At 39.7% G+C, this 23,541-nt stretch overlaps 1 protein-coding gene across 1 annotated transcript in view; it reads left to right on the top strand.

Annotated features, from left to right (window-relative positions):
• Nucleotides 1-23,541, top strand: part of Ino80 (INO80 complex ATPase subunit) — a 104,612-nt gene that overhangs the window by 8,670 nt on the left and 72,401 nt on the right. Inside the window, exons 2-11 of the mRNA XM_075961821.1 lie at nt 5,837-6,022; nt 6,559-6,728; nt 6,825-6,892; nt 8,863-9,024; nt 12,261-12,381; nt 13,506-13,720; nt 17,542-17,595; nt 19,042-19,245; nt 20,327-20,522; nt 21,491-21,558. Of these exons, the coding sequence (XP_075817936.1) occupies nt 5,880-6,022; nt 6,559-6,728; nt 6,825-6,892; nt 8,863-9,024; nt 12,261-12,381; nt 13,506-13,720; nt 17,542-17,595; nt 19,042-19,245; nt 20,327-20,522; nt 21,491-21,558 (1,401 nt within the window). The 5' untranslated portion in view covers nt 5,837-5,879. The remainder of the gene's footprint in view (nt 1-5,836; nt 6,023-6,558; nt 6,729-6,824; nt 6,893-8,862; nt 9,025-12,260; nt 12,382-13,505; nt 13,721-17,541; nt 17,596-19,041; nt 19,246-20,326; nt 20,523-21,490; nt 21,559-23,541) is intronic.

The raw sequence follows: 23,541 nt of genomic DNA, 5'->3' as shown, positions 1-23,541 counted from the left end.
TCATTCACACACTCGTGTGCACACACATTTTCTTAAAGGAGGGGAGAAATGTGCTCATCTAAATAACCTTAAAAAGGAATGAAATACGAAACAACTAAGTGTATATAAACCTATACTCAAACATTTTACTACATTTTGGTTTATTTTTGGTTTGTTCACATGTGTGCCACAGCGTATTGTGGGCGTCAGAGGACAACTCTAAGCATTGGTTCTCTATGTCAATATCTGGATCCTTGCGATTGAACTAAAGCTGTCAGGCGTGGCAGCAGGTGCCTTTACCCATTGACCCATCTTGCAGGTTGTTCTGGGTCACTCATAATTGATAAAGTCATATTCCATATGACTACAGGTTAACAGTTCTGATACTGATGTACATGCATACTACAGGTGGACAGTTAACTAAATGGGTGATTGGAGACAGGTGTCTTATTGTTGAATGGGAATCTTTTCCCTTATCTCCCCACCCCAAGACAGGGTTTCCCTGTGTAGCCCTGGATGTGCTAGAACTTAGTCTGTAAAGGAGGCTGGCCTTGAACTCTGGGATTCACCTGCCCCTGCCTTCTGGGTGCCATGATTAAAGGTGTGTGCCCCCATGCCCAGCTTTGAATGAAAATTTGTAGGTAAGCAAGGAAAGGAGGATTTGAGTATGAACCCAAATTTAGCTTAATATATAAATACAGATTATTTTACTTAGAAACATTAATAAGATACATAGTCTTTCTTGCCAGGTGGTGGTGGAGCTTGACTTTAATCCCAGCACTCAGGAGGCAGAGGCAGGCAGATCTCTGAGTTTGAGATCAGCCTGGTTTTACAGAGTGAGTTCCAGGACAGCCAAGGCTGGTACGCAGGGAAGCCCTGTCTCACAAAAAAACCAACCCCCCCCAAAAAAAACCAACAACAACAAAAAAGACAAAACCCAACCCCACAAACCATACTCTTGTTTTAATATATATATAAAAGAATGTTTTGTTTATATCATGCACACGCTCTCTCACATCCATACTATTAGTTGAGAAAGTTACAGAAGACATTCATGTAGCACACCTAGTGTGTAGATCTTCTTTGTTTCCTGATTTTTTTTGTGTGTCTTTTTTATTTTTCAAGACAGCATTTCTCTGTGTAACAGCCCTAGCTCTCCTGGAACTAGCTCTGTAGACCAGGCTGGGCTCCAACTCACAGAGATCTTCCTGCCTCTGCCCTCCCGGTGCTGGGATTAAAGGCGTGCGCCACCACTGCCTGCCTGTTTTTGTTTTTTAAAGACAGGGTTTCTCTGTATAGCTCTGGCTGCCCTGGAACTCACTCTGTAGACCAGGCTGGTCTTGAACTCAGAGATCCACCTGCCTCTGCCTCCTGAGTGCTGATATTAAAGTTATGTGCCACCACTACCCAGCTATTGCCTAGATCTTTTATCTTCAATAGAAAGAAAAAGGTTTGTGTGGTGTTTTGAATGAGACTGGTCCCCATAGCTTCATTTTCATATTTGAATATTTAGTTCCCAGTTGGTAGACTATTTAGGGAGGATTAGAAGGGTGACCTTGTTTCAGGATGTGTATTACTGGTTGGGCCTTTAAGATTTCAAAAGCTCACTCTAGACCCAGTCTTAATCTCCTTCTGCTCCTGCCTATGGGTCAGATTATAGGTTCTCAGCTACTGCTCTAGCCATATGCTTACTTTCCTCTATGCTCCCTGCTATGATGATCATGGACTAACCTGAAATTGTAAACGCCCAATTAAATGCTTGCTTTTATTAGTTGCTTTGGTCATTGTGTCTCCTTGTAGCAATAGAACAGCAACTAAGACTGCTTGGAGAAATGACTAGTTAGAGAGTTGGCACAGGAAATGTATATAATAAAAGATAAGAGACCCATAGATAAGAAGGGGTAATAGCTATCAACAGTAAGTTGTTCCAGCTTTGGCTATTTTGAACTCTTTCCATTGGTTACTGTGCTCCTTTGATATAAATTTGGACTTGTTGCTGCTGCCCTTTTTAGCTTGTTTTGTTTTTTTCAACAGTGACATTCTTTAATTTTTTTTAAATTAACATTTATTTGTGTGTGGAGTGCATATGTGAAGACAAAAGACAACTGTGGAAGTTGGTTTTTGTCTGCTGAGGATCGAACTCAAACCTCAGGCTTGTGGCAAACTTTTTTTAATCAGCTGAGCCATCTGGCAAGTACTGGGTTTTAGTTTTTTTGTTTTTTGTTTTTTTTTTTGAGGCAGGTTTCCATATACCTTAGCCTAGCCTTTAACTCACTGTGTTGCTGAGTATAGCCTTGAACTTTTTATTTTATTTTATGTACATTGATGTTTTGCCTGCATGTAAGTCTATGTGAAGGTGTCATCCCTTGGAATGGGAATTATGGAATTATAGACAGTTGTGAGCTGCCATGTGGGTGCTGGGAATTGAACCCTGGTCCTTTAGAAGAGCAGCCAGTGCTCGTACCTGCTGAGCCGTCTCTCCAGACCCACCTCTAGAAGAGCAGCGAGTGCTCTTACCTGCTGAGCCGCCTCTCCAGACCCATCCTCTAGAAGAGCAGCCAGTGCTCATACCTGCTGAGCTGTCTCTCCAGACCCATCCTCTAGAAGAGCAGCCAGGGCTCATACCTGCTGAGCCATCTCTCCAGACCCATCCTTTAGAAGAGCAGCCAGTGCTCATACCTGCTGAGCTGTCTCTCCAGACCCATCCTCTAGAAGAGCAGCCAGGGCTCATACCTGCTGAGCCATCTCTCCAGACCCATCCTTTAGAAGAGCAGCCAGTGCTCATACCTGCTGAGCCGTCTCTCCAGACCCACCCTTGCACTTCTTTTTTTTTTCTTTGAGACAGGGTTTCTCTCTGGTTTTGGAGCCTGTCCTGGGACTAGCTCTTATAGACCAGGCTGGCCTCGAACTCACAGAGATCCGCCTGCCTCTGCCTCCCAAGTGCTGGGATTAAAGGCGTGCGCCACCACCGCCCGGCTCACCCTTGGCTTCTGAGTCTCCTTTTTCTACTTTTCAGGTTCTGGGACTACAGGCATACGGTACTGTTCTTAGTTTTATGCAGTGCTGGGGACTGAGTAGAATTTGTATGTGCAAGGCAAACATGTACCTCCTGAGTATCTCAACTGCGATGCTGGTGGTTTTAATGCTATTCCTTTCAGGCATGCCTGATGCTCATGGTTCATTTTGAAGATTCATCCAAATTAAAAAGTACTTGGAAAAGTTATGTCCCTTGTAGATATTTTTCTTGTTATATACTTCTTAAACAATGCAGTGTGCAAATATTTGTGTAGCATTTGTAGTATGTTATGTTAGATAAGTAACTGAGAGATTCACAGTAAACAGGATATATGAGGATCATAAACAGATTATGTGCCATTTTAATGTGAGTTCATCCGTAGCTATGGTTTTTGCAGGGCTTCTAAAATCAATATCCTGTGTACCATTAGGACTGACTATATTTCATTTTGAGAAATAGCATGCAGGTTTCATTAAGGAAGAAAAAGGATTAAGGAAATATAATCACAATATACTTATGGGGTGGCAGTATATTCTTTTCTTTGCCACTTTAGCAATTTTTGGAAGGGATGATCTTTTTTAGCCAAGACTTCCTTCAGTTCACTTTTAAAATGCAGGTATTATTTTTTAATCTCAGTAACATTATGCTCTGAATAGACTTACCTTGTTAAATTGCTAGACTGTTTCCATGTTATAGTGCCCCCTTAGGCTGAGCAAAGTGTTTCTGGCCCTCATGGTTGAGTGCTCTACCTACTTTTTTTTACTAGGGCAAGCTAGTTTTTCTCCTTGTGCTTGCTCCTTAGTTTGGTGTGTGGTACGTAATTATCTCTTCCTAATCAAGTGCTTTGTGACTTTATTTACCAGGATAAGGTAGCCAAATAATTTACAGTTCAAACCTGAATGCTTTGGAAAATGAAGAGAGAAGACATAAATTAGTGAGAGATAGGTGAGCCTAATGGTGGGACGTGTTGTTTTTGCTGTTTTGTAGCAGGGGCTAGAAGTAAAGAACTGGGGCTTTAGAGTCACTGATGAGATCCAAATTCTGTTTAACTTAGCTGTTTTAAACTAAAGTGAAAGTAACTTTCTTTAGTTTTGTTTTTAGAGACAGGTTTCTCTGTAGACTTCGCTGTCCTGGGACTTGATCTGTAGACCAGGCTGGCCTTGAACTCACAGAGCTCTGTCTGCCTCTGCCTCTACCTCTGTATGCCACACTGTCTGGCTGAGAGTAACATTTTTTGTTGTTGTTGGAATGTTTGAGTGTTAGGTTTCCTCTAGCCTCCACTATGACATTGAACTAGCAATATACCCGAGTTTGACCTTGAATTTTTGACCCTCCTTCCTGTACCTCCCTTCACGTGCTTTGCTGGGATTATAGGTATGCACTACTGTGAAATGACAGAATTTGTATTATTATACAGATTTAATGAGCTAGTTTTTTAAAATATTTGTTTATTTATTTATTTATTTATTTATTTATTTATTTATTATGTATACAATATTCTGTCTGTATGCCTGAAGGCCAGATGAGGGTGCCAGATGTCCTTACAGATGGTTGTGAGCCACCATGTGGTTGCTGGGAATTGAACTCAGGACCTTGGGAAGAGCAGGCAGTGCTTTCAACCACTGAGCCATCTCTCCAGCCCCTAATGAGCTAGTTTGTTTTGTTTATTTTAAATTAAGGTGTGTGTGTGTGTGTGTTTGTGTGTGTGTGTGTGTGTGTGTGTGTGTGTGTGTGTATGTCCACATGTATATACACCACATGTGCCATAAGGCGCTTGTGGAGTTACTTACAGACAGTTGTAACTGGTGCTGGAAATTGAACCCAGGTCCTCTGTAAGAGCAGCCAGTGCTCTTAAGTGCTGAGCTGTCTCCAGCCCATTTTATTTTTCAAGTTTTTGATACTGGGTTCTAACCTAGGGCCTCTCACAGGCCGAGAAAGGTCTGTAACTCTGAACTAGCAATGGACCTACTATATAAAAATTCACACAGAAGTAGACTTTTCTAAGTATGTATGTGTGCAATGCACATAAGTAGACTTAACATGGACATGGACTATTATGAGAAGCTGAAGTATAGTCATAGTATAACCAGGATTATATAGAGCCTCAGAACAGTCCTGTCAATGGTAAATTGCTCTGTCAGTGTATTAATAGTTTTTCCATCCTTAGAAATGGCCATGTAAGTCAATATAAACGCTGAAGAGCTCTTCACTTTAAGATTGGAATGGATTTGATGGGATTTTAAGAAGGTATTCCTCCTTGGAGTCTTTCCACTTCTGGGAAGTTTACACTTTTCTTTAATCTGTGACCCCCTTCTTAAAAAGAAAAATGGCTGGGCATTGATTCCTGCTCTAAAGAGGTAGAGGCAGGTGGACCTACTTGAGTTGGAGGAGAGATTTTGTAGCAAATTCTAATAGTATATATACTCCCCTGGCAGTTAGGATACCTCATACATATGAGTGACTATTAGTATAAAAAGAAGGTGATGTAGAAAACATATACTGTGCTCTGCAAGGTCCTCACAAGTCAGCTCCCCATTTGGATACTTGGAATTCATTCTTGTAATTACTAATGGAGGGGAAACAGGGAGTGTACATCTAAGGATTGTTTGAGAAAGTGTTTATAAATTGTATTGCAGTTGATGATAGTGTTTCTACACTTCACCTTTGCACTAGAAGGCAGTGTCTAATAAACTTTCTATAATTTGTTGTGGTCTCCGGGTCTTGTGTTCAAGAGAGCTTGATTTCTGTTTATGGAAGGCAAGGGCAAGGAAGCAGAAGGAGAAGAGGAATAGTCTTTCAATTTTTTTCTTTTTATTTTTTTTACATATCTTCATTCTGCAGCTGTGCAGTCGGAGGTCCTCGTGCATGAAGACAGATTTGTTCTATGGCCTCGGAGTTGGGTGCCGGGGACGATGGCAGCTGCACTGAGCTGGCAAAGCCCCTCTATCTTCAGTACCTGGAGAGGGCCTTGCGGTTGGACCATTTTCTGCGACAAACATCGGCCATCTTCAACAGGAATATCTCTAGGTTTGCTATTTTATCTTAGTGCTTTATTACATTTCTGATTACTGTCTCTTAACATTTAAGGTTAAACTATATATGATTTTTATTTTTAGTATTTTCTTTCTCTTTCAAATAAAACGGTCAACTTTTTCAAGACTATTTGTTTAAGTGTTCATTTATAATAACCTTAATTTAATCAGTTAGTCTTCCTTCAGTCTGTCCGTCCATCCATCCTTTCAGATCCCAGGCGGACCTAGAACTCACAGATCTCTCTGCCTCTACTGCTGGAGCATTAGCTTTAAAGGTGTGTGTACCAGCTTTCCTGACCACTTAGCTCTCTCACACACATAACATACACATATACACGAGTGTGTGTGTGTGTGTGTATATATTTGAGATAGGGTCTCACCTAGCCCACACTGGTCTCAAATGACCTTGAACTCCTGATCCTCCTGACTCCACCAGGTTCTAGGTTTATAGACATGTGCTACCACACTTGGCTCAAAATATGTTTTGTTGGATAATCTTTAATTAGAGACTTATTATTCTCCAATTTTTAGTGATGACAGTGAAGATGGATTGGATGACAGTAATCCCTTATTGCCTGAGTCTGGGGATCCCTTAATACAAGTGAAAGAAGAACCTCCAAATTCATTGCTTGGTGAAACTTCTGGGGCAAGCAATTCTGGATTATTGAACCCATACTCACTGAATGGAGTTCTGCAGTCAGGTCAGTGTGGAGTGGGATTCTTCTGGACCTTGAGTTCTCTTGGGGGCAGTCATCCTTTCATTTTTTTTTTTTTATTCTTTATGTTTCTTTATCCAGAATCAAAATCTGACAAGGGGAATTTATATAACTTCTCTAAGTTGAAGAAAAGCAGAAAGTGGCTAAAGGTAAGAGATAAGACAGAATATTTCCAGTCCAAATAACCTACTAAGATTACAACTGTAAGGGAAGTCACCGGTCCCTTTGGGAATTTTAAATAATTCTATTTAAAAGGTTTTTTAGTTAGCATATGCAAACATTTACGTTAAAAAAAATCTCTAATTGATCTGCTATTTCTTACTTTTGCTATGAGCTCAAAATGATGTAAATCCTTAAATATCACCACCATGTCCTTTAGCAGATGTTTTCAGAGACAGTTTTTTTTATATTGGAATTTGTTTTGTGAAGAGAACTTGGTGAAAAAATTTTAGTAGACTTTTATTAAATATGAAACACTGAGGAAAGAAAAGAAACTGATGAGAAAACTACTCCCTTCGTTGACTCAACTTGTAATTAGGAATGTCAGTTTACTTTTTGTGAATTTTTGAGTAGTTCATCATAATGTCCTGAGTGCATCCATGTGCCAAGTACATATGACGAGTCTCTTGCTCTGTGACATTTACATTCTATGTGAGGAAGGTAGTAAGTAAGAATGCAAACAAGTAAATAACTATAAATTCTTTAAAAGATAGCATTTCAGCAGAATTCTGACTAATCAGAGTGAGCCATGAGAATGTCTAAGGTAAGAGCCATTGATCATATGAGACGTACACAAGAATCTTTCACAAAGAAGCATTTGGTGTTTCTGGAGAAAGAGGCTAGTGTGGCTGGTGCACAGTGAATGGGATAGTGGAAGTGAGATTAGAACCTGCTGTGTTTGGACTGCATTCCGTTGTTAGTGATGCTGCACTTACTCAGGTCACAGTCATAAGCAGTTAGAATGGCATAGTATTTATACCACTACTGGGAATGGCCAGAGTGAACAGAGGGCAGTAATTCTATTTAAGTAAAAAAAAAAAACCTAATTGATCTACGATTCCTTACTTTTGCTATGAGTTCAAAATGATGTAAATCCTTTAATATCACCACCATGTCCTTTAAAACTCAGGTGTATAAAGTCTGACCTACTTTCTATCAGAAAGATTTTAGGAAGTTAGAAATACAGAAACCTTCATACTTAACTATCACATTTTAAAGAACTGAGATATGACTCTGGAGTAATGGTTCAGAATGCTTGTTGCTCTTGCTGAGGACCTGGGTTCTGTCCCAGCATATATATGGTGTTTCACTACCATCTATAACTCAAGTTGCCGGGAATCTGATCCCTTCTGACCTCTGCAGGCACCAAGTATGCATAGAGTTCGTATAAGTGCATGCAGACAAAACACATACACATAAATAAATACATAAAATAGATAAAAATTGAGGTATAAGTCACTGACCATAAAATCTAAGCTTTTAAACTATGAGACTTAGTAACTTTTAATATGTTCACAGACTTCTTGGCAATTACCGTTGTCTAGTTTCAGAACATTTCATCATTATGTGAAGACACTCTTTGCTCATTAGCAGCTATTCCCATCCTCAGTCCCTGCTGGCTGCTAATCTTTTTCTTTCTCTGTTGATTTGCCCATTCTGGGCTTTTGTAGCTAGCTTTTTTTACTTTGTGTAAGAAAACTTTGAAGGTTTATTATGTGGTGGTACATATAGTAATTTATGGTATGTTTTATTACTTTGTTTCTTCTTATGCCTCATCATCTGAATGTACCACATTTTGTTTATCCATTCATGAACTACTGGATATTTGAGTTGTTTCTCCCCTCCTATCACACCTTGTTTTGTCCTTGTTGCCTTAAGTGCTATATTCCTTTTCTTTATTTCTATACCCTAAAATCTTTTGTTTGCCTTGGTATATGCAACATTTACATGATTTATTTTGTTTTCCTTTTTTGTCAGATTGATAAAGAGTAGTGTAAGAATTCGAAATGACTATATTCTGGCTGTTTTGGCCATTGTTCTAGCTTCTGGGAAAAATGATTGGATTGTTTAAGAAATTGCTTCCAGCAAAAGTTATATTCAATTTTCACCCCTTTTCTAGAGCATTCTTTTAAGTGATGAGTCCAGTGAGGCAGATTCTCAGAGTGAAGACAATGATGATGAAGAAGAAGAACTCAATCTCAGCAGAGAAGAACTTCACAACATGCTTCGATTACACAAATATAAGAAACTTCACCAAAATAAATATAGTAAAGATAAGGAGGTGAGAGTTTCAAGAGAACACTCACACCATATTAATTTATATGAAATAATAATTGTTATTAGCTTTATTGTGATAGGATTCACATAACAAAAATTTAGCTATTGAGTGTCTTTGGAATTTACTTAGAGTGTTGTTTCCATCCTCAGTGTCTCAGGTCTATGCCACTTTTCTCACTTTAGAAGGAACCCTTTACCTCTTAGCTTCTGTTCTTCCTTGGTGCCAGGCAGCCACCAGTCTACCTTCTTTTTTGATACCTATTTGAACTTTGTTTGTTTACATACATATATTTTATGTATATTTATATTTATTGAGACTTGCTTAGAAGGGTGACCTTGAACTTCCATCTCCACCTTCCAAGTGGTGGCATGTGGCACTACATACAACTGTGGTGTTTTATTTTTGGTTCATGTTAGAGATTGAATCCAGGGCCTCATACACGCATGTTCTTTGTAAATGTGTCCATTCTAGATGTTTCATACAAATGGAATTAAATCAGATAACATGGTACTTTTTATCCAGCGTCTCACTTGGTGTAATGCTTACAAGGTTTGTTTATATTTGTACCATGTATCACTACCTCATTCATTTTTATTGCCAAATAGTTTTACTTATTTATAGAACATGGTGTTTTTGTTTTTCACTTGATGAGCTAATTTTTCCCATTTTGGGTTCTTTTGTATACTGCTATGAAGGTTTTGTGTGGGTATATTTTTTAATTTCTCTTGGTTATATTCTTAGAATAGGTGTTGTTTGGTCATGTGATAACTATGCTTAACTTTGTAAGATTATTAGTGTTTCTTTACCAATATAATTACTTGTTGATGTTTTCTGTCTGGATAAAACTATATTACTGTGATGATAGTTTCCACTCTACCCCAACCCCAGAACACAGTGTAGGAACTTGCTCTATAGACCATGCTGGCCTTATACTTAGAGATTGGCCTGCCTCTGCTTCCCAAGTGCTGGGATTAAAGGTTTACACCACCACCACCACCACCTGGCTCATGATTTGGGGGTGGGGGGCTTCTTGAGACAGGGTTTCTCTGTGTAGTTTTTAGAACCTAGCCTAGATCTTGCTCTGTAGACCAGAGCAAACTCACAGAAATCCACCTGCCTCTGCCTCCCAAGTGCTGGGCTTAAAGGTGTGCGCCACCACCACCTGGCTGATGATGGTTTTAGTGACAACTATTTGACAACTATTACCAAAACATTGTGATTTTTGCCAAAAATATAGCCTATTGTACATAGTGAACACTAGTGTATTTGGAGACCTAATGATTTTCCAACAATATTAAGGTAATACACATATACCTACAAACCACAAACCTATGTGCATGATAAGCAGTGGAACATCTTAACTTTTTTGTTGTTTTTGTTTTGAGATTGGGTTTCTCTGTGTAGCCCTGGCTATCCTGGAATCTCACTGTAGACCAGGCTGACGTTGTATTCACAGAGATCCTCCTGGCTCTGCCTCCTGAGTATGCCACTACTGCCCAGCAATATCTAACATTTTTTTTATAGTTTTTTTTGAGACGGGGTTTTCTCTGTAGTTTTGGAGCCTGCCCTGGAACTAGCTCTTATAGACCAGGCTGGCCTCGAACTTGCAAAGATCCGCCTGCCTCTGCCTCCTGAGTGCTGGGATTATAGGCATGTGCCACCACCGCCCAGCAATATCTAACAATTTTGATTCTGACACCTGATGCCATAACGTGGTGTACTCCATATTTTCATTCATTTCTCTTTTTCCTTTTTTGAGACAGGTTTCACTCAATAGTCCAAATGGGCCTTGGGAGTCTGCCTCAGCCATAGGTGTTGAGATTACAGTCATGATCTGCTTTGATTTTTTTTTAATTGAAATAAAAAATATATACATAGGATTATAAGTGTACAGTTTGATGCATGTGCACTTAATTTTGACAGTTGACAGAGGGCTTTATTTTAGTCCTCCATGTTCTATCATTTATAATCTCAAAGTGATTCAACAGATCTTAATTTATATGGGAATGAAGATTTGAGAGATAGTTGAAATGAGATGTTTGGAAGCATTTACTACTACATGAATGAAAAAAAATGAGATGAGATCATTCATGTTAATTGTAAAATAATAGGTACTGTCTTTAATAATAAACTCTTGGTGAAAGAGAGGGGAGCTTAAAAGGTGAAAGAGCCGAGATGACAAGTTGGGGACTATTTGTCGAGCCTAACATGGTCACATATGCCTTTAATTTCCAGCACATGCAACCAGCACAGAGGCAGGAGGGTCATCTGCAGGTGTGAGGCCAGTAAGTCTACAAGATGTATTTTAGGCAGCCAGGACTACATTGTGAGACCTTGTTACCATAAACAAAAATAGTTCAAAACCAAGCAAACATTTGTAGCAAATCTAAGGGTAAAATCCTGAATAGTTAATATCAGGAACCTAGTATGTCTGGGGACCTGTTGGTAGTGGAAATATGGCTGATTTCTTAGTGATAAATTTCTGTTGTTTTGTTTTTACATTTCCTTATTTAGTTTGTGTGTGGGCATGTGTATGCCAGAGCACATGTGTGATTGATGTCAGAGGACAGCATCACAGTGTCTTCCACCCTTAGTTTTCCAGGGATTGGGCAAATGCCTTCATCGCTATCATCTTTCCAGCCCTTGATGAATTTCTTTTTCTTTTTTTTCCTTAATGAATTTCTAAAGAGAAACAACTCTTTTTGCTTTGCTTTCATTTTTTGTTGTTATTACTGTATTTTTGCTTTGTTTTCTGTTTTATTTAAGACAGAGTCTTGTGTAGTTCAGGCTGGCCTGGAGTTCCTGATCTCCTTGCCTCTACTTTCCTTTTCTTTTTAAGCCAGTTTTGGAATTACTAGCTTAAAGAGGAATGCCTTTGTATCACATGTGTCTGTGCATAGTGGCACACATTTGCAGGTACAGTGTTGGAATCAGGAGTTCAAAGCTAGGCTGGGCTACCTGAGCTCCTGTTGAAGAAAGTAAAAAATAAAATGTGATAGAAATTCACTTTCCTGAAGGCTTTCCTTCCCAAATTCTTTCCGAGTCTGTCTTATGCATAGCACTTGAACCTGTTTGGCTTCTAAGTTAAAATCTCTTTGATGTACTAATTTCTTATTGGTCTCTGTGGGAAACTATTTAGGAGCTATGATTTCCTCTGGCTTAGCTTTCTTTAATTAAGATGACTTCAAGGCTGTGCAGTGGAATGCAGGCAGGTCCGTCACAGTGTTTGCCTGCTTCAGTTGCAGCAGTACCAGTACTACAGTGCAGGCCTGCTCTCTACATATGACCCTTTCTATGAGCAACAGCGTCATTTACTTGGGCCCAAGAAAAAGAAATTCAAGGAAGACAAGAAGCTTAAAGGTAAGCATTTGTCCCATATTTATTCTTTATTTAATTTCAAAATTGTGTATGGTGCATTTAAATTTTAAATGTAGTAGAAGATTACTTTATCTGAAAAACTGTAGTCTTTTTTTTCTGATTAGTGGCATTAGTAACCTTATTTCACATTTGTTCTATTGTCTTTTCTAGAAGTAGAAAGACTTGAGAGCTGTAGATTTTAAATACATGCCAGTAATCCTAGCACTTGGTGGGTAGAATTGGGAGAGTTGGGAGACCAAAATTGTTGTTGGCTGCATAGAGTCTGGGTCCAGCTGGGGGTACCTGGGACTTTGTGTTGCAACCTCCTCCTTCCCTTCCAACCCAAGAAAGAAAGACTACATCTATAGGTTGTTAGTCAAAGGTTTAGGCAAAATGTTTTCTTTTTTTCTATAAACTCTGCCATTGTTGGGAGTATTCTGGGGTGAGAAAAAGTTGGTTATGCATAGGGAAGTGAGAGGAGTAAGAGAAACGTGGCTTCACCTCCTGATGGGCCTCTGTAGCATTTGCATGTTTGTCGGGAAATGTCTTCTCCTACTGACGTGCAGTTGGACAGCAGGAAGGACATAGGAAGAGAGTTTGAAAGTATCTGTAAGGCAGATTTGTTTCTCTGAAGATAGGAATTCTGCTCAAAGAACATATTTCTAGTCTTCCCCTCTTTTTACCACCCTCCTTTTCTTATCCTCTACTCTCCCAATATAAATTATTTGAGCCATTTATGATTTTTTTTCTCAAAAAAAATTATTGTTCTATTGATGCATTTTTTTTCCTGCTATTTTCTTCAGTTGTCTTGCATTTCAACCAAATGCTGTGACTATCACTTGTGGCTAGTGATGCTTTATAAACCCTCCACAGTGCGGAGTGCAGTAGTCATTTGGCTTCTGAGTTTTAGTCTATTTTTCATGTGAACAGAGGCAATGTCCAGTGTTCTTTTTGATTAGTGAGATCTTCCTCTTGGAGTATTTATTGACTTGACAAAAGGAAGAAACATGCCAGCCTCTGGTAGAATGAAGAGAACTCCTGAGGTGTTTAGAGTGACGACAGTGTTCTTGGTTCTGTGCTGTGGGAGGAGAGAAGTGCAGCCTTGTAAGAAGTTCTTTACTTTACAGCCAAGTTGAAAAAAGTAAAGAAAAAAAGACGAAGAGATGAAGAGCTTTCCTCTGAAGAATCCCCACGTCACCACCATCACCAGACCAAAGTCTTTGCTAAGTTTTCTCATGATGCACCTCCCCCTGGCACCAAGAAGAAACACTTATCCATTGAGCAGCTTAACGCTCGCCGCAGGAAAGTATGGCTCAGCATTGTGAAGAAGGAACTACCAAAGGTAAGTGAGTGAAAGTGAAAGGGAGGGATGGGAGTGAGGTAGCAGGGGCAGGGGGATAGTTTTTTTTTTGGTGTAGGACCAACTTTTGGACATTTTAGTGATGTTTGTGATACTTCTTATAACCCCCAAAAGTAAACAAAGTAAATAAAACTGACAAATATGGGGGCTGGAGAGATGATTCAGTAGTTAAAGGAATTGGCTACTCTTCAGAGGACCTGTGTTCCCAGCAGTCACATGGCAGCTCACTACTGTCTGTAGGTCCAGTTCCAAGGAATCGAACATCCTTTACAGACATACTTGCTAGCAAAATGCAGTGTACATGAAATAAAAACAAAAAATTGTCAAAAAGTTTAAAAAGAACCCACTGACCAATATGTGGGTGAATATTAGTGATGAGAGGAAGAGGGTCAAATGTAACAGGAACAAGTCAAGCAGATGTCTTTACCATGTTATAAATAACACACACACACATATCTAGGGGTGGAGGCTAAGCGTGTGTCTCCATGATTTTACTCAAGGAATATGTAGTAAAAAAAAACATGCATTATGTAAAGCTAAAGACAGAAAGAAGTGTACAGAGCTGGTGAGTGGCTCAGTGAGTAAGGCTCTCACCACCAAGTCTGTCAACCTCAGCTTGATATCTGGAGTAGTAGAAGAGGCCGATTCCTGCACATTGTCCTCTGACCTCCACATGTGCACCTTGGTATGTGTGTTATACGAGCTGCAGGCCTCTTCCCACAGCCCGGCTCCCGGCTGCTTGGCTAGCTTATGCCCCGAAATAACAACAGACAAATTGTATTCTTTTAATCACTGCTTGGCCCATTATATCTAGCCTCTTCTCTGCTAACTCTCGCATCTGGACTAGCCCATTTCTAATAATGTGTGTAGCACCCCAAGGTGCGCTTACCGGGAAGATTCTAGCCTACGTCCATCCTGGGTCGGAGCTTCATCACGTCTGTCCGGGAGAGGGGAGCATGGCGTCTTAGCTCACTTCCTCTTCCTCCCAGCATTCTGTTCTGTTTACTCCACCCACCTATGTTCTAACCCATCAGGGCCAAGCAGTTTCTTTATTAATTAACCAATGACCTTCCTCCATCATATGTGTGTACATGCACAGACACAAATGTTAGATATAGTTTTAAAAAATCTAACCAAAGAGTGGAGTTGACAATGTCATGTGGATAGTGAGCAAATTAACAATTTTAAAATTCCATGTGTATACTATCCTTCAGTAGTCGAAGAAACCATATTACAGATGAGAGCTGCTTTCTCACTGTCAGGGAGTGACGTTATAAATAAGGAAAAGAGAAAACTGTGAAAGCTGACTAGAATTAGAGATTTTTGTATGAATTCATAGACTCACATAGCTAACTGCAGAAGTAGAAGTGATTGTGATTGCATAAAAAAGCTGACAGGAAGAGCCTTCCCTAAGCATTCAAATAAATATCACTAATGTTTTTGTTTTGGTTCTGGGAATTAAAACTTAGGGTCTTATATTAGCTAAGTATAACTGCTCTGTCACTGAACTATATGCCAAAGCTTCTTTTTGTTTGTTGGGGTTTTGTTGTTGTTTGGTTGGTTTTTTGTTTTGTTTTGTTTTTGTGACAGCATTTCTCTGTGTGGTCCTGGAACTTGGTTTGTAGACCAGGCTAGCCTTGAACTCAGAAATCTGCCTGCCTCTGCCTCCTAAGTGCTGGGGTCAAAGACGTGCGCTACCACCTGGCTTCTTGTTTTCTTGACCTCCCTTCCTAGTTGGTTTAGTTTTTTTCTAGAAAGATTCCGTCTGTATAAGCACGGTGCAGTCATGGCATAGGATCTCTGCCAGGCAGGCTGACAATTCTGCTTTGTAGTCCATTGTAACATTTCATCAGTTTTCTCCTGATTCAAGTCAGGATCCAATTTGGGGACTACATGTTGTATTTAGTTGTTAAATCTTTCATCGGAGTTTTTGAACCTTTGTCTTTTGTGACATTGTTGTTTTTGAAGAGGATAGGCCTGGGCCGGTGTTTGTGCATGGGTAGATTTGGGTTAAGCATTTGCGTGACTGTCACAGTAGCAATGTAACATTTCAGGTTACACACACATTTCTGTCCACTGCCGGTAATAATAGTTTTGAATTTGTCTTAACTACTTACTGTTACTACTCATTTGCTTATTTTGGTTTTTCAAAACAGAGTTTCTTTGTGTAACCCTGTCTGTCTTGAAACTTGATTTGTAGACCAGGCTGGCTGGCCTGGAACTCAGAGATCTGCCTGCCTCTGTCTTTCAAGTACTGGCATTAAAGAGGTGTGCCACCACTACCCAGCTAAGTTAACTGGTTTTTCATGTAGCAGTTCCTAAGTTTCTTGAGAGATATTTGCGTGTGCTGTTCTTGATAGGAAAGTTAAGGGAAAATATGATTTAGTGTTTGAGGAAGTTTCAGATGATGCCCTTCTGATGATAAATTAATTTTCAGTAGGAGTAATTGAGATTGTTGGCTTTGAAGAAAAAAATGCAACGTGAGTTAGTAAGAGGAATTTACTGATAAAAGACTGAAAAAGTTTATGAAGTGGAACTACTTTAATACTGGCTTTCTGCCTCTGCGGTGGTGCACGCCTTTAATCCTAGCACTTCGCGGGCAGAAGCAGGTTGATCTCTTAGTTGGAGGTCAGTCTAGTCTATAAAATGAGTTCTAGAAGAGCCAGGACTACATAGAGAAATCCTGTCTCAAACCCCCCCCCAAAAAAAAACCAAATTTGGCTTTCTTTCAGGCATTCAAACCCCTTATTCATCTTGGAAGATGCAGTAGGCAGAGAGCTGCCTCTTCTTTTCCTTAATTAAATGGACATGATTGAAAGTCAAGTTGACTTTACTTTTTTTGAGACATGGTTTTACTATACAGTCCTTGCTGGCCTGGAATTTGCTGTTACCAGGGTGACCTTGAAGTCACAGGATTGATTCATTTACTTCCTAAATGATGAGATTAAAGGCAGGTACCCTGATATCTTGTGAAGCATTATTGTTCAATGGGAGAGGAAGACTTGGAACTGGAGTTGTGGGCTGCTTATTAGCTTTGCCTTGTAATTTTTTTTTATTGAATATGAGGCTTGGGTGATGGCAAAAATCTGAGTAATAGTGGAAGAAGTTTTCTATTGTTGGAGGTAGAGATAGTATGTTCTTTATAATGATTCTTCTATCTCAATGTCCTACTACCTCAGCTTTACAAATTGGCTCTAGAAAGCAACGTGTGTGAATCAGGGTAGAGTTGAGGTTTGCATTTATTACAGTCCCCTAGTCCATTCCTTATAAATCCTTATAAAGTATACAAATTTTATCAAGGGCAAGAGAAATGGCTCAGTGGGTAAATGCTTGCTGCAGTAGTATAAGAACCTGAGATATAGTCCCATGTCAAAAGCAAGCATCATGGCATATGCCTATAATCCTAACATATGAGTGACTGAGACAGGTAGCTTGTTGACAGTCTAGCTGAAACTGTGAGTTCCAGGTTCACTGAGAGACCCTGTCTCAAAAAATACGTAGCAGGATGATAGAGGAAAGCACCCACCATCTACTGCTGGTTTCTATGTACATGTGCAGACATGTGCTCATTCATACACATGCATATGCCATGTATATACAAACTAACGGCAAGGCAGCTGCAACAGTAGCTTCTTCCTGCAGTTTTAATAGTTTCATGTTAGCCAGTGTCTGTGGATGACTTTTGGAAGTAATTTGTCTTGTATGTATTTCATATCTTATTTTTCATTCCTTCAGGAATTAAATAAAGGCTACATACAGTCTTACTAGAAATGAATCTTAAGTATTACTTTCAAATGTTCTAGGCCAACAAGCAGAAGTCTTCAGCTCGAAACCTGTTTCTCACCAATAGCCGAAAGGTAACATTTTCTGTTTTCTATTTTGCCTAGCATGTGTTCTCCTTTGGGTCTATTCTTATTCTTACTGTGTGTTATCTATTGATCAGGAATCAGGTAGCAAATAAGAAAATTTCTAGGTAGTCTCATTCTGTTTAATAAGTAAAATTGCTCTTGGTCATATTTCTGATTCTCTGAACTTTTTGTGTTAAATCAGTCTCTGGTTCTTGGGCAGATCATAGAATCTTTAAGATCTGTCTTTCTATTTAAGCAATGATGGGGCCTGAGAGATGGTTCGGTGGGTAAAAGTACTTGCTGCCAACTCTGGCAGCCTGAGCTCAGTCCCTGGACCATTCATTGGTGGAAGGAAAGAGCTGACTGCCCACAGTTGTCCTGGGAAGGCCACACATGTGCATCAATACACACCCATCACATACACAATAATGTAGCGAAAAAACTGAGAGAAAAATAACAGTTTAATGGAAGAATCAGAAAAAGTAACGTTTTTAGTCTTGATTTCTCTGTACTAGGCTCTCAGCCCTCATCTATAAATAGAGATATGGCAACCCTGACTGCTTTCATAGGGTGTTCATGAATAAAGGATGCATTAGTGCCTCAACGTAAGATATACCATGTGAAAAAAAAGCAGTGATGGCTATTATTATTATTACTATGGTAATAACACTTTGTAACTTCTCAGTAAAATTCAGGTCCTTGCCATTGTTGTATTTCTTTTCCTGGGGATTATGTGAAGAAATATGTTTGAGCACCAAGGACAAGTTGACCATTTAGCTTGATTGGAGTTATTTATAGGTACATGGACAATTTACAGGCAGGACACAATGAAGAGCCACACCCTATGCTTACCCCACCCCTGAATGCTGCCTCGGTAGCCAGCTCAGTAGCTGCTTCTTCCCCAATTCATGTGCTGTCTTGTAATTTCTCCCCACCTTTCACATGGGAACATTAATTAGCAGATCCACTCTTATGAGAGTCTCCAGCCAATAAATACATCAAGGGCCATTTCATGCCCAAATTATAGTGTTCCACATTAGTAAGTATATTTTGTTTCATTTAAAGTGGTAGATGTGAATAGGTTTCTTAATTAGGAGATTTAACCTCAGGGGTCTGGACCTTAGTTATGCTTGAATAATCTTTTCTTTTCTCTTAATTTTTCACTCCCTTCTCTTTTTTCCTTCTTTTGCATTTATAATTTTTATGTTTATGTGTTGTTCGTTAGCAATATATACCTTTTTAAAAGTAAAAACATTTTAAAAGAATTAGACACAGGCTTATATAAAATATTTGATAAATTCTGCTGACTACAAATAATTAATAATGATTAGTTCAGGGGCATTATCTCTTTAGCGGGACTGTAGATATTAAAAAATATGGGGAGCATTAGCTTAAAATCCAGGCCGAACTGTTGCTGGAATTAGGTCCCTGTTATAATAACGGTACTGTTGGCAGCTCGCCCACCAGTGCATGAAGGAGGTGCGTCGAGCTGCCTTGCAAGCACAGAAGAACTGTAAGGAGACTTTGCCCCGTGCTCGCCGCCTAACCAAGGAGATGCTTCTTTACTGGAAGAAGTATGAGAAGGTGGAGAAAGAGCACCGCAAGCGAGCAGAGAAGGAAGCTTTGGAGCAACGGAAGTTGGATGAGGAAATGCGGGAGGTAAGGCAAAAGCAAATTCTAAAATCCTTCTTACTACCAAAGCACTAAGAATTGTGTGTGTTGCTTTGTACCTTTGAGACAGTGCTCTAACATTCTTGGAACTGGCAATGTAAACCACACCGTCCTCAAACTCTCACAAATAGACTTGCCTCTGACTTCTGAATGTCTGGCCCTTTTCTCTGTTTTTCATTTGTTGGGTTTAATTTCTTCATCATTATCATCATCATCAGTCATCACTTTGGTCTTTCTTTTTTTTTTTTTTGGAACCCCGTCGGGGAATCGAACACTTTGGTCTTTCAAGACAGGGTTTCTTTGTGTAGCCCTGGTTGTCCTGGAACTCACACTACTGACCTGGTTCGTCTTGAACTCAGAGATCCCCTGCCTCTGCCTCCCAAGTGCTGGGATCAAAGGCATGCACTAACATCTCCTAGCTTATTTTGATTTCTTAAAAAAAAAATTTCATTTTGTGTTAGTAGGTGTTTTGCCTTCATGGATCTGCACACCACACATATGCATGCTGAGGCCAGAAAAGGGCTTTAGATCCCCTGGAACTGGAATTATAGAATGCATTCATAGAAACAGTGAAAAGTGACCAACCTAATTTTCTGAGACCCATCCATTTTTCCAGCTACCATTTTAAACTTTAGCCACTACTATTTCTAAATGTGATATCTCTCAACTAGTTTAGACTTTGTATATATAGGAATAAATAGGAAATGAGGAATTGTACTGTCATTGATAAAGCAGTTGGAATGAATAGAAGAAAAGTTAGGGTCCAGAAAACATGAGAATCAGAGGATTGGATGATGTTTTCTCAGGTGTGGCTCCTAGTCTTTCTCAGAGTGGAGCTTTGGAGCCTTTTCTGAATCCTTGCTCATGCTTTTCATTTTTCACTCCCTCCCTTTTTCTCTCTCCTCTTCCTTCTTCATATTTATATTTTTTTGTGTGCTTATGTATTTTTCATCAGCGAAAAGTAAAAACCTTTTAAAATAATTATACGCATACTTTTATAAACACTTGATAAATTCTATTGACTACATATAATTAAATGTTTTACTGTTCCCCCCGACACGCACTTTAGGCCAAGAGGCAGCAGCGAAAACTCAACTTCCTAATCACTCAGACAGAGTTGTATGCTCATTTCATGAGTCGAAAACGTGATATGGGTCATGATGGAATCCAGGAAGAAATTCTAAGGAAACTGGAAGATAGTTCTACCCAGAGACAAATTGACATTGGTGGTGGAGTAATGGTTAACATCACCCAGGAAGATTATGGTGAGTCCTGAGTCACGAGGTAGGGAAGCAGATAGCCTGCATTTTTCATATCAAGGTTGCATGTTGCAATTCTTAAAAGTTTTGTTCTGATTCATAGATAATACTGATCAGAAAGGGGAAATTTATTTAGGAGGACGTATGTGTGTTTTTGCAAAGGAACCCTATAAAATAACTTACGAGTTTTCAATAGAGGCTTGGAGAGGTAGAATGTTGTCTAGCCTTCATGAATCCCTGGGTTCAGTACCCGGCACCACATAAACCAGGCATGGCAGTGCAATCATGTGATCTCAGCACTTTGGAGGGTTAGGCAGGAAGATCAGAAGTTTGAGATCATCTTCAGTTCTATAGTAAAAGGATTTTCACAGTATAGTGGTAGAGATCATGTTGACTAGAAATGTGGGAGAAGGGAAGTATCTCAAAGTACCTTGAGTGTTAGCACGTGTACAGATAGATTCAACTGCTTAAGCTGTTTCATTTGAATCTGCACGATTTTTGCTTGTCCTAGTGATTGGTGTCAATTTATAAAAGAAAACACTAGGCTTGAGAGATGTTCGATCTTAACTTGCAGGTGGGTTTTATGTACGGGCTTTCCCTGTTGGAGACCAGGAACATCCACAACTACTTTATACTTCTAGATTCTTTTGATTGTTTGTTTTCTTCTAGCTTTTTCGAGACAGGGACTCACTATATAGCTTTGGCTATCCTTGAACTCACTATGTAGACCAGGCTGGCCTGGAAACTACAGAGATCTGCCTGCCTCTGCCTCTGCTGGGATTGAAGGTGTTCCCCATTAAGCCTGACTCGCTTCAAGGTTCTTATCTCTGGAAAAGACTTTAGACTTTCCCCCTCTTAGTCCTCTGTTAGCCTTGGGATAATATAATGAAGAACTGGGGATCCACTTATGTGTGGCATAAATTGTGTCTTTGAGGGAGATAAAGTGTGGTAATGTACATGTTTTCTCTTTTCAGACAGTAACCATTTCAAAGCCCAGGCCCTGAAGAATGCTGAAAATGCTTATCATATTCACCAAGCTCGAGTAAGTCTTTTAGTGAGAAGGCAGACTGGGCATGGTAACCTTGTGATCCCAGCACTCAGGAGGTAGAGTCAGGTTGATCTTTATGAGTTTGAGGCTAGCTTGTTGTATAACATCAGTTCCACACCAAGCAAGAATACAGAGTGAAACCCTGTCTCAAAAAAAAGGAAAGAATGAAAAGGCCCAGGCAATGCCCCACAGTTTTTCTTTTTCATGTTCTTCCTTCCTTATTTTATTCTTTAGTTCATTGTTTTCAGTTAAACAAATTGGTTAGCACTCATGCCTGGGCCTGGTGTGTGTATGTGTTTCTGTGTGACTCTTGATTACATGTAGGGTAAAGTCTTTCTTTCCTTCAAAAACAGATGGTTACCATTTGGGTACTGATAATTGAACTAGGTCCTCTGAAGAACAGCCAGTACTGTTAACCACTGAGCTGTCCCTCAGTCCCATCTCTGCTTCAGAATAGTACTAATACTTGGGGTGGCAGAATAACAAATACTTAGTTGTATAGAATTTTTATTATTAAAGTTGAAAGGGTTACAGTTAAGCTACAAACTCTGTTTTGTTGTTTTGTCTCCTCTTCAGTAATCTTGGGTTGTTTAATGAAAAAGACTATCACGAGTCTTATGCCTTGAGAAAACCAAGTCACTGGTTTCTTTCACTCAAGTACTAATTTGTTCTTTTATTATTCCTGAGCTAGTCTTTTTTAAAAAAGATTTGTTCTTCCGCTGGGCGGTGGTGGCGCACGCCTTTAATCCCAGCACTCGGGAGGCAGAGGCAGGTGGATCTCTGTGAGTTCGAGACCAGCCTGGTCTACAAGAGCTAGTTCCAGGACAGGCTCCAAAACCACAGAGAAACCCTGTCTCGAAAAACCAAAAAAAAAAAAAAAAACTTAAAAAAGATTTGTTCTTATGTGTATGACTGTTTTGCTTGCATGTATATGTATGTGTGTTGTGTGTGTGTGTGTGCGCGTACTGCGTGCATGCCCGGTGTCCACAGAGGCCAGAAGAGAGTAGCAGGTCTACTGGAACTGGAGTAAGGATGGTTGTAAGCCTCCATGTGGGTTCTGGGAACTGAACCCAGGTCCTCTGCAAAACAGCCAGTCCTCTCTGAGTCATCTCTCCAGCCCTTTAGGACCTAGTGATCTTTTTTTTTTAAATATTTATTTATTTGTTTATTTATTTATTCATTATGTATACAATAATCTGTCTGCATGTATGTCTGCAGGCCAGAAGAGGGCACCAGACCTCATTACAGATGGTTGTGAGCCACCATGTGGTTGCCGGGAATTGAACTCAGGACCTTTGGAAGAGCAGGCAATGCTCTTAACCACTGAGCCATCTCTCCAGCCCCTTAGGGCCTAGTGATCTTTTTAATAGAATTAGTAAGAAACTATATTTGTGTTGAAATAAGTAAAGAAAATGCAGTTTAGTATGCTGCAGCGAGCCTTTTGGTTACTTTGCTGGGGTTAAGAATAGACACAAGTGCTGGGTGTGGTAGTGCACATCTTGAATTCCATAACTCCGAGGCAGAGGTGTAAGGATCTCTGAGTTTGAAGCCAGCCTGGTCTATGTGGTAAGTTCCAGGACAGCCAGTGCTATGTGGAGAGACTCTGTCTCTAAAAGATCAAACAAAAAAAGAATAAATACATACCACCTCACACAATTAACCCAATTAAACTTTGTATTGAAGCATGTTTTGCTTTTTATTTTTTATTTGATATGTTCGTTGTATAAAGTGATAAATTTCATGATATTTTTATTCAAGTATATCTTGAACTTTATCATCATCAGCATACTCTCCTATGCGCTCAATCCCCACATCAAAACTTTAAAAAAGTTGGGTGATTTTGGTGTATAGTTCAAGTCCTAGCTCCGGGAGGGAGAGGCAGGTGGATCTCTGTGAGTTCAAGGCCAGCCTAGCTTGGGCTACAGAGGAAGTTCCAGGACAGCCAGGGCTACACAGAGAAACCTTGTCTCGAAAAAC

Source organism: Microtus pennsylvanicus, chromosome 2 (genome assembly GCF_037038515.1).
Source record: "Microtus pennsylvanicus isolate mMicPen1 chromosome 2, mMicPen1.hap1, whole genome shotgun sequence".
In the NCBI taxonomy this organism is placed as follows: domain Eukaryota; kingdom Metazoa; phylum Chordata; class Mammalia; order Rodentia; family Cricetidae; genus Microtus; species Microtus pennsylvanicus.
The sequence above is the reverse complement of the archived record's forward strand: the minus strand, read 5'-3'. Positions and strand labels throughout refer to the sequence as shown.